This window comes from Camelus dromedarius, chromosome 1, assembly GCF_036321535.1.
Source record: "Camelus dromedarius isolate mCamDro1 chromosome 1, mCamDro1.pat, whole genome shotgun sequence".
Taxonomy (NCBI): Eukaryota; Metazoa; Chordata; class Mammalia; order Artiodactyla; family Camelidae; genus Camelus; species Camelus dromedarius.
The window spans coordinates 21,198,171-21,209,870 of NC_087436.1; the positions used below are offsets into that span (position 1 = coordinate 21,198,171).

General features: G+C 38.1%; 1 protein-coding gene across 1 annotated transcript in view; it reads right to left on the reverse strand.

Moving 5' to 3' along the window:
* The window catches only part of SMARCA5 (SWI/SNF related, matrix associated, actin dependent regulator of chromatin, subfamily a, member 5), a 33,966-nt gene extending 22,698 nt beyond the window's left edge, over positions 1-11,268 (reverse strand). The window contains exons 1-4 of the mRNA XM_010983763.3: positions 10,654-11,268; positions 7,169-7,243; positions 2,692-2,858; positions 48-148 (exon numbers count right to left, since the gene is read on the reverse strand). Coding sequence (XP_010982065.1) covers positions 48-148; positions 2,692-2,858; positions 7,169-7,243; positions 10,654-10,830 — 520 coding nt within the window. The 5' untranslated portion in view covers positions 10,831-11,268. The remainder of the gene's footprint in view (positions 1-47; positions 149-2,691; positions 2,859-7,168; positions 7,244-10,653) is intronic.
* Positions 11,269-11,700: the final 432 nt, after the last annotated feature.

Genomic DNA, 11,700 nt, shown 5'->3' on the forward strand with positions numbered 1-11,700 from the left:
AAAAGGGGATTTTCAAAAAATCAAGTAATTAAATACATATAACGTACATGAGGGAGAGTCCTCAAATCGAGTGCAAACATTGGTTGCTTTGGAGCTTTCTGTTAATAATTCTTCATCCTCCTCTTGCTCTGTTCTTCGGTGTCGATAGCTGTCAAGTTTAAAATAAAATCAAGTGATTTGAGTTTTGCCTTTAATTTTAACTACCAGCTACTATTTCAATATTAATAGTCAAAAGGCTGACCAAGATGATTCAAGGATTTTTTTTTTAACAGGCACATAAATTAAGACTTAAAAAAAATAGTAGAAATTACTAGTAAAATTTAACCTGAAATGCTTTACATGGTTTTCTAAAATATACATATTTAAACAGAATAGGCCTCCTCTCTTGCTCCCTCGTCTTCGGAGATGGCCCACACTCTGTCTATGGAGTGTGTATCTACTTTTACTTTAACCTGAGCACTCAACCCCTACACCCTGGGGCCTTTCTCTTGCGTTCTGAAACAGCCTATGTACCTCTGTAAATAAATCTACCTTTACTTAAAACAAACAACAGTATCTTAGGTTAATCTGATAAACTTAAATGTGATAATTTTAATTTTAAGGAACTATGCAGTCAGAAAAACCTCATAATTTGCATTTTAAAGTTACTTTTTAAGTATTTTGGTTCCCACCTCAAAACAGTTTCAGAAATCACATTTTAAAAACTACAACTTTCATCAAAATCTCCAAAATATGCAGAAATAAGAGACTCAGGGCTTAAGTAATGACTCTTAACCAGAGATTCATCAGAATTACTCAAAGCTTCTTAAATACACATGCCGAAATTCTACATCCTAAGAGTCAGATACACCTGCTTAAAAACTAATTTTCTGAAGTTATATTGCCAGATTTCTTAATCTCTAAAGGACTCAAGTTAATAAAACTACCTACTCCCCAATTCTCGAGTTTCCAATTATACCTTCATACTTTCAACAAATATTTTCATTTAAATTACAAAACAGTAGATTATTCTACTCTTGTGACCTCTAAATCTAATTTATTACTTTATTTCTATGAAAACTACATGGTTGGTGGAAAAAGATAACCAGTCTTCCCAGACAGAGAGACATTCCTCAGAAATGCAGGACAAGGCAATAAAAATGCAAAGATATTCTTGCCTGTTTTATGTGCTTCTAATGAGAATGTCTTAGTTTAAGTGTTATTTTTTGTGCTTCTCTGTCTTCCAACCCTGTGAAATTTTGTGCAAAGATCTACCCAACCCCAAGTTAGTCTCCATAAACTGAGAGAACTTTGTTGTTGTTTTTTTAAATAAAATCTTCACAATAGCAAGATAGCTGATTATTGTGGCTGTTAAAACTGAAGATAAAAGATGGAATATGCTTTATTACTTCAAAGGGAAGCATCACTCAATTTAACTAGATGAGGTAAAGGGAAAAGAGATCATCCACATCCTTATACCAAAGGACAGGGCAGTACAAACACCCTAATTACTTTGCTTAAGCTAACTTTCTATTTAAGATGGTCTGAAGGTTAGAGAAGAAATCTGTTAACCCAAGACTCCTTTTTTTCAATAACACCAGTAAGATCAAACTGAACAATTTTTTATGTATTTGCTACACAGTATCTTTATTTTATAGGATCTTAATAGAAGTGTTTCTTTTCATAACATTATATTGACTACCCCATAACAAAATCTATTATACTAGTTCGCATTTCTGGAGCATGAGACTGATGCTACTTAAATAGCTGCAAACTTCTCAAGTCAGAACAATTTAAATACATATGAAGTGCAAAGTTCTCTTATGAAAAGTTTCATACATATTAAAACAAAAGCACTTTGGTTACACACAATAAATAAGCAGTAAGATACATTAGTACAGTAGCATATTCCAAGTAAAATTAAGGTAAAATGCTTTTTGATGACAATCCCTTAGAGACAGAGCTCATACCTCCATGTTTCTGTATATCATGTAGTAAATTTAACAGTGTTGATAACAGTTTGCAATTTCCTCTTTTAGAGAACCATGCATATTTTAATTACTGGTCACATTTCATTTTTCACTTTGGGAATTAGCCATTCCATGGAGCCAAGATTGCCCTAAATTTATTAATTATTGTTACCTAAACATCTTAGTTATACAACCAGCACAAATCCTAAAAAATAATTTATAAATTCAACATATAAGACTTTACACACTTTGAAACAACATATAATGATGGCATATAACCTGATACTTTGATATATATAAAGCCAACTAAGTATATAACAAAAAATTTAAACAAACAGCTGTGGTATAAATGATCGCAACATCCACACCAGTACAGACTTCAGATAAAAGCAATACCCTCAACGTGTGTATGTGGTTTAGGAGACTAGCTCCAAGTCAAATCTAAATTCAAACTCGGATTATTCTAACTCCTTCTAGGTGATGTTAAACAGGCCACCTAACCTCTGCAGTTGTTTCCACTCCAAGGAGTGGATAACATCTGAATTCCCTACTCAGTTCATATAAAATTAAAGCATTATGCATATTTTTATTTATTTATATATGTATGGTTACATTCTGCCAAGCCAACTGGGGCCAAATAACAGCACTAAAATAATTTTTTTTAATGAAGTGGTTTTATGCTTGTAATGAAGATTATCAAAAATAAATTTGGCTCAACTATTAAGTATTGACTATTACTCACTCGCCAACTGATAGTAAGTTCTGTTTCTCATCCTTTTTTATTCGTGGGCGCCCTGGTTTCATCTTCAAAGGTGAGGTTGGAGTCTTCTGAGCAGCAGGCTGAATGAAATGTGCAAACAACTCTGTCTGCTTTAATAAATACTCAAACCTATTTGCCCGGTCAGTTTGCTGCAAAAAATTTTAAAATACAGTTTATCAGAATAGTAATACAACTTGAGAAATCAAAGTTTCAACATGCCTCCATATAACAAACTCAACAAAAAGGAACTACTGATACTGATTGATAGATGAGTTTCAGAAGCACTACACTAAGTGAAAGAAGCCAAACTTAAAAGACTATATATACTACAGGATCTGACTGATATGAAATTCTAAGTAGTGATTTTTCAGAAAACGGATCTGAAGTGGCAAGGGGATGAGAGCAGGAGCAAAGGTTTGCGGATGACAGAACTGTTACATACTGACTGAAGATCGTTAAATGACTGTATATATCTACTAAAACTCATTGAATTACAAACTTAAAACTATCGTGTGTCAATTATACTTCAATTTGGTTGACGAAAAAATATCAAAAAAATCAAGACACTGAGCAATACAAGTGAATTTATTCAGAAGGGGGGAAATCCATTGGTCATTTATCAGTTGGGCTGTGTCAAATTTTAAAATGGTATCCCACTTGAAAAACATCTATTAAGTTCATGAAATAGTCATTTACCCAATGCAGGTCTTAATACCACTCTTACTTTCATATCTAACATTTGCTGCTTTGAATGAGTTTGGAAGAATTTAAACCAAAAACAATTTAAGATGCTTGAAATCAAGTTTTCATAAAAATAAACGAAAATGGATATCTAGAGCCTTTATGTAACAGACTTATGGACACACTAATAATAGTTTGGTTAAAAAAAGGAGAAACAAGACAAAAGCTCAATAAACAGAAACTAGTTACTCAACATTTCATTCCCTAAAAATGTTTAAAATGTCAGTTTTAGAATTAACTACAAAACATCTTATCTAGCAAAGTCAACACGAGGCAGTCAAAAATAATATTGCAAAAGCTATGTGTTTTTTAAAGAAAAATGTAATTTGTAAAAATCACACCATTGTAAAAACTGAAGCCCAATTTGCTATCAGGAAGGCACATGGTGACAGTGTTTCATTAGGTCACAAATGTAGCCCAATCCATACAATTAACAACAGGCTGTCAACATGCTTCTCCCTAGTAATGGTCCTACAGATGACAAGCTTCAGATCAGTTTTAAAATACTGAACCAAGATACATACATGTATATGTGTTTTGCAGTTTCCTTTCTTAACACATATATAATAAAAGAAAAGCCAAGAACGGGCAACAAGAAGATGTTGGGGCTTCAAAGGCTATTCCATTATTTGTAATTACATTTGGAATCAAGATAAATAAGCTCTGAAAATAAATTCAGATAGGTCAGAGTCTAGATATTTTAAAGTAAAAGTTTTTCTACAGTATTCAAATCACTGAATATGTATGTATTCTTCACATCTTTCAAAACATTTTCAAATCAATATTCTCTTCAATTCAACAAATATTTTTGTGTCTACCAGAAAAGGTTTCTTTATAAAGAAGACTTTGTTTCTTCATGAAGTTTTCATTACAGTCCAATACTGAAATTAAAGATAATAGGTAAATTATGTTAAAGTGTCAGAAGATGATAAATACTCATAAGCAAAATAAGGCAGAGTAAGAAAAAGATGGGAAGTGGGACTAGCATTTAAATTTTAACTAGGACGATCAGGAAAATCCTAACAGAGGTGATGTTTCAAACTGAGAAGGGAGGGGTCCCCCCAATTCTTAGACCTTATCATACCTCTCTGATGCTCAAAACCCTTTAATGGCTCTAGATGTCTTAAAGTATTTTTTCAAAGTATGGTTCATGATCTCAGATCAAAAATATCCAAGATCTTTGTTATCTTCTACAAGGTAAAATTTGAGAATTTAAAGAACTAAGTATAAACTTCACTAGGGTTCAACAGAAGAGTCCATAATTTCCAAAATCCTCTCATTCATTCATGCAGTGATGGGGTTACAAACTAGCTGCAAAGAACCAAGGCGTTCAGAACAACATTTACAGAATAAGCTTTTAGAATTATAGCAAAGGGTAAGGGGGAGTAACAGGCAAAGACCTTTTAGCTTGAAAAAATGAGGTTAAAAAAAAAATGACTTAAAAGCTTAAAGACAAGAGGTGTAAGGAGAAAAACTGCTTCCTAAAAAGCAGAACACAATAAAGTAAGATCAGGAACCTGAAAGAAATCAAAATCAAATGGAAGATTAAAATCAACAGCTTTGGAAAAAGCTTTTCTCTGAGACATAAGGAGATGATCAGGAAAGCAGAAGCCATACGTGTTTGGAAATGTAGAGGAAATACATTGGTGATGGGCCTGCAATTCTTTGTGGAGGAAGACTGTAAATGAGGGTGTGGCAGAAAAGGAGTAGAATACTTAGAGCAGCAAAATTTTAGAATGGCTGAATGGAACTGTTGAGCAATAAATACTGAAAGCCCAAGAGAGTAAAAACCATACATGTATTCCTGTACCAATCAGCACTATTATTTCAGTTTTCTCAAGCAGTACTCAGCTTCTTGGGTTCAAGAACGAAGAGTACACATCAAGAATTACCTACAATTAGAAACTAGCAGATGATAAGGAGATTGCTTACAAGAAAACTGCTTATGTTGAAAAAGGAAATTAAAACTGAGAGTGAAAAACTTGTAGGAAGTGAGGAAAAAATTGCAATAAAGGGCACCTGAAAAAAATTGTAAAGAACTATTGAAAATCTCCATTATATAATCAGATTTGTGTCATAAATGTACTCTGCAATAACATGAAAAGATTTGGAAGACGAGATATAAGAAAGGAGCCAAATAAAGATGCCAACAAAATAATTCATGCAACAGAAGAATACTGAACTAGAGTGATGGAGAAAAGATAAGAGAAATATTTATGAGGTTAAATTTGCCAAGACTACTAATCCTATGAGGTACTGTCATATACAGTTTGGTATCTATTAAGAGAAACTTTTATTCATTGAGAGAACACTAAGTAGAAGTGTGGGGTAGAGATAGTGAATTCAGTTTTGGATATTCCTAAATAAGAGGTACCAAAGGGACTGAAATGTCCAAAAGCAAATGAAAACGGATGGAGGCACCTGGGCTACAGATAAATGTTCAGAAGTATTCAGTTTAAAGATGGCAGATGAAAACCAGTGACAAGGTCCAAAAACAAATGCTCAGAATGTAATGAAGAAGGACAAAGGAACAATCAAGCAGAAATGACATGGATATCATCAAGGGGAAAAGTCTCTTACGGCAAGTAAAAATTTTGTGGAGTGATCAATAATGTCAAACACAAGTGAGATCAAGGAGAATGAAACTAAAATAAAGTTAAAGAACTGGCACTTAGAATCACTAGTGCAGTGTAAATGACAGAATCTAAACTGTGATGGGTTTAAAGGAATGAATGGAAAAAGCAGAGCTGGAAAATACATCTTTTTATTTAAACAAATTTTGACAGCAAAGAAAGGAGATAGGACAGTTACAGATACACACATATATAAAATGTAACAGAAATCATACAGAATATATCATTTATTTTACACACTGCTATATGTATTTTGCACATTATATGTGTTTACATATATGCATGTGCACATGTAAAATACATATATTTTTAGGATTTTTGAATCTACTTAAGAGAATAAAAAATATTTACTGACACTGAAGAGAAAGCCAAAGAACAAAGGGAAAGTGAAACATGTGCCAGATATTGTTCTGGGTGCTAAAGACAGAAAGCTCAAGACACTGTTCCCACTATTAAGGAGCATACTGTGTTGTGCAGTGGTATTATTATTACATATGCTATTTTAACTTTTTAAGATTTCAAAACAAATGAGTTTAATCCATATAAAGCACAAAGAACAAGGGCCCAATACATAGTAAGCATTCACCGTTAGTGTTATTGAATTAAAATTTAAAGCTCTTTGTAGATACTAGTTAACTCATTGTTAAAAAAAAGTTTTCTAAGAGGATATGAAATGTGAGCTGGGTCTTCAAGGATTTCAATATAACATTCATATTCTCTTCTGTAAGGATCTCACCCATATTATAAGCAGGATGTAGGCAAGGAGCATATATTATTCTCTATGTAACCAGTAGAGTAGAATGCTAGACAGACCAGAATAAACACATTTAGAATAATTACTTCTCTGGTCTTTAAATCATCTCAATGCTAAATCTTAAATTAAAGGGGGTTTTAACATAATCCGTATATTGACATTAATACATGAATTCATGTAGTATTTCCATATTTGCTTTACATAGTCAAATAAGTAAGATACAAAAGTCATAGTACCCCATGTTACACATATTTAAACTGGGTATCTGTGCCTTAATTTTGGTACACTTAAAAGGTTATTATAAGACTCTATTCATATACCTAGAACATACCATTTTTTCTTCATAGGTAGGATCTGGTTCTTGGATTTCTTTTTGCTTTCCAGGAGACGCATCATCAAATACTTCCTGGTAGGAGGGAAAAACCAAGGATTGTTCTTCAAGAATACTTGACACATCATTATTAGACTGATTTCTGTCAAAACACATTCTAAGTAATACACTTCTGTCTCAAATTTCCTAAATACTTAAATGGCTGTCATTTAACCTGATAGGAAACCTTGATGAAAAATACCAGATGATAATTTATTTAAGCCCAATATGTAAACTGTGTGGCTATTGCCAAGATTGAAACACAAGATTATTATCTACATCATCCTAGAACAAAATTACTTTCAGCAATTCGGTTTCTTTTCCTAATCAAAAATTATAAGCCAAATTAAATAGTATAAAATATGAAGAAAATACATTCCATTTTAATCATAAAATTGCAGTGTCTACTGCACTACTATACAAATGTACACCTGGAAAGTGGCCTTAGTCACCCTGATTCCCATCTTCTGGAATATTAAAAAATTCACCATGCAGCCTAAATTGAATGACCTTTAACTACAATCTAATTCTCTAGTTGGTAATAAATGTGTTATTCTTGCAAATTTATTCACCTTGACATTCAAAAATGCCACAAACAACAAAAAACAACTACATTGCAAAGTTCCACTCATCCATTAAAAGAACAATGTAAGAACTGTTGGTAAAAGTGTAATTTTCATCAATGATATTCAAATCTGTGCTTGGCAATATATACTACAATAAAGTTATCTGTGATTAAAAAGGTGGGGGGAAAGGGGCTGGTATAGCACATGAATTAAGAGGCCAAATGACCCAAATTCAAGTCTAACTTCACTGCTAAGACCTTTAGGCACCTGTGGAACTTAAAGCTCATCACAAAAATCTCAGGTCTCCACAAGTAAAAAAACGACAAAGCCATCTACCTAGCCTACTTTACAAAATGGTACTGGGATAGATACCATGAAAAATCAAATACATCTTTAAAAAGTAAGATGTGCTTTCCAACAGCAGTCATTATTTCTTTCATAGTTAAAAAAAAAAAAAGGTTTGGATTTCAGGACTCTTGAAGTCCTATGATTACTGGTATATAGTGTACCTACCTATCAGTCTTGTCAATAGTGAGAGATGAGGATGAATGAAAGACAGGCCCCATCCACAATGTCAAAAAGATCACAGTAATAAACAAAAAATGAGATTGCTCCCCTGACCTATCAGCACCACAAGCAAAAAGGAAAAATTAACTTCATACATAGAAAAGCTAGCTAATATTTCTAGGAAAATGGGCTTTGTCAGAAAATAAAAGATTTTGGAAAAATCCACCTTAAATTCTACTTTCAAACAAGAAAAGGGCATTAAAATTTTTTTCAACCATGAAACAGACTGTCAGATATATTACATATGCGTGCTCAAATCTAGTTTTTAACCAGGGAACCTCAATGATTTCTGAATTCAGTTAAAAGAGAACAGACTAAAGTAAGGTACGTTTCTTTGAAAAGAACAAAGTCACACTATAATGTGAAGAAAAAAACCAGAATCTAGTCAGTGAAAAGATTGATAAAAAGTAAAAGTACCGATATTCCTCTACCGAGAAGGTAAAACTAACTCATTCGTCAATAAATGAAATTGTCAGACATCTTTTTTTAAGAATATGACAGGGCAAAATATGTGGGAAAAGGGTCAGCTTCAGAGCCAGACCTGGGTTCTATTACAGGTTCTGCTTACCAGAAGACTCAATTTCCTCATCTGGCAAAACAAAACAAAACAAAACACCACTAACTTCATTTGTTACTTGTTATAACCTGACTATTCATAATTAAACTTTAATTCCACTTCAACTTGAAAATGGCACCTGAAAACCAAAATACTTAATTTAGACTTTAAATTATTCTGCTTTCTGGTATTTCTGTAACACCTCTAATGAAACTTTGGTTACTTCAAAATTTGAGTAACAGCCCCTTTTGAGAAGCTGAGGAAAACTACGGACAGAAATTTGCAGAGAATTGCGTATTAACATACAATTGCGTATTAACATACAATTGCTTTCAGCGTCAGATTTTCAAACCCACTTAAACCAGGAAGCAGGAATCCAAGTTAACCATAGTAATGGAAAGAACCATTTAAAACCTTAAGGAAAAGAAAATAGGCAAAAGTAGATGTGAATCGGAAACAAATCTCGTCACTGAAAACGACAGAATATCAGATGTCTTATTCTATCAAAACCTACCCTCTCCTGAAAGTTCTCACAAAAACTAGTAACATGTTACTTCACCCTAAGTTAGACCGTTGGTACCCAAATAAAACTATTATACGCCGAATGCTTCAACGGGAAACTGCGCTACCATTTCCTTACTGTGTTAATTCTGCATCAACGTTCATTTTTAGAGCAGTACTACCTTCACTCAGTCTATCCAAGGATGGAAAAATCCCAGAAATCTTTGGACTTCGACTATAAAATATCTTAAAACAGATCGAAGGCCAAGAATAAAATCTGGAAGGAGCAAGCAATCACTTTGTTCCCAGACATCGCAAAGCCTTCCTTGGAGCGCACCCAAGAGACCCGCCTGGCAGTTCCCCAATCTTTCCACCCTCGCAGGACTGTCACCACCCCCTGGCCGGCTAACCCCAGCCCAGTAGGCAAGCAGGCTCGGCAGCGAGCGGTACCAATTTTCAAAATAAGGCCAAGGCCCTCAAAGAGGAATTGAGCTGGTCTGAAAACCAACCAACCGTCCCTGACTCACTAATTCATTCATCCACCCATCCGTGGTCCCCCCCACCCCCCGCCCCCAATTAGATGGTGGTTCAAGACAGCTGCGGCTGCCTTGGTCGCTTCCCTCCCCGTGGAACAGTGCCTGGGAGGAGCCTCCTCTCCCTTCACAGGAGCAGCTGCGCCCTGCTTATCCCCACGGCGCCCCGGGCCATCCAGCTCTCGGCATTGTTTCTGCCCAGAACAGATACCGCCCCCGCAAGGACCGGGATGAAGAAAAGGAGGCCCAAGTACTCGGATGCGCTGCTTTTAAATGCCTTCCCTACCCCGCCGGTCTACCCTCGTTCCTAGGGGGACATCTCCCTCGCCCTTCCCCCAAGTTGAGTGGAAACTAAAAGCCAGATTCAGAGATGGGCGAGAGAATGATGGGAGCCTAGCTAGGGAAAAAAGGGGGGGGGTACACGTCTCTCGGCCTAAGTAATCAAGAACGTATGTCTAATAAGAGCGTTCGAGGATCTGGCAAGGTTCGCTGAAGAGACAAACATGTAAGTGGGAAGTGCCAGAGATCCAACTGAATCCACCTGGATAGGTGAAGCACAAGGGCGCGGGGCTGAGAGCATCATTTCGGATCCCGAGGGTCTGAGGCCGAGCTTTGGTGCAGAGGGGTGAAGTTCGGCTCTGCGTCTGTTCACGACCATAGGGGCCAGGGAACCAGTTCCTCCTCCCCATCCCGCCCTCTCCCCACGCCACAAGCCGCCCTCACCTCCATCTCGGAGTCCGCGGGGCCGGCGCCGGCCGCAGAGGGAGCCGCCTGGGCCGCGACGCCCTCGGCGCTGCCTTTGTTGCTGTTGCTGCTCCCGCTGCAGGCGGCCGAGGCAGCGGGCTTGGAAGGCGCGCTCTCAGGAGGCGGGGGTGGCGGAGGGTCGGCGGCGGACGACATGATGTTCCGTCTGCGTCACCCGCTGCTGCCAGAGGCCGGGCCGGCAGGGGTGAGGAGGAAGCCTAGGCCTGGGTGGCTACGTCGCAATGAGCAGATGGAGGAGCGAGAGGACCACCCGAATGCCCCCTGCGCCGCCGCTCGGCGACGAGCCGGAGCCAGGCCCAGCAGCCTCCCCCTCTCGTCCTCGGCCCCCTCTTCCACCGGGCTCCGGGTTCGACCAGCGCTTTACCTCACGGCGGGAATCACGTCGACGAGAGTGGGCGGGGCCACCCGGGTCACAGAGGTCAGGGAAGGCGGGCTGATTTACAGGAGGGCGGAGGGTTAGGGGGAAACGAAAGGAAAGCGAAGAAGGGGCCGAGTCCGGGAACTGGCTTCGCGGCCTCGCCTTCTTCCTCTGGCAGATACCATCTATCTCGCCCGCATCCAGGTCTACTACCTACGCCACCGACTTTCAACACTCGCGAGATTGATAGTTGGCCAAATGACTGGGTACCAAGTGCGCATGCGCATTCCCCTCTCACTGCCCTTGGCCACGCCCCCTCCGGGGTCCCCAGCGGGCTTTAGGGCGAGGAGTGGGCGGGGCCTCGAGGGAGAACTCTTAGACGTAGGCTTGTGCGTCGGCTCCCGGGCGTGATGCGAGAGCCGTGCTCCAGGCGTTCTTAACGGCTTGCAGTCCTCGACCGCCGCGTCTTATTGGCATGGCAGCGATCGGCGGCGTTCCTTAGAAACTTGCCCGGGTTTTGCGCCGCCTACTGCAGCATGGAGGCCTGTGCAGGCCTTAACACTTTTACCGCCTCCGCTGATAGGCGTGACGCCACGGTGTTGACGTCTCCCTGTTTTGTTGTCTAAGGAAAAGTGCCCGTTAGTGTG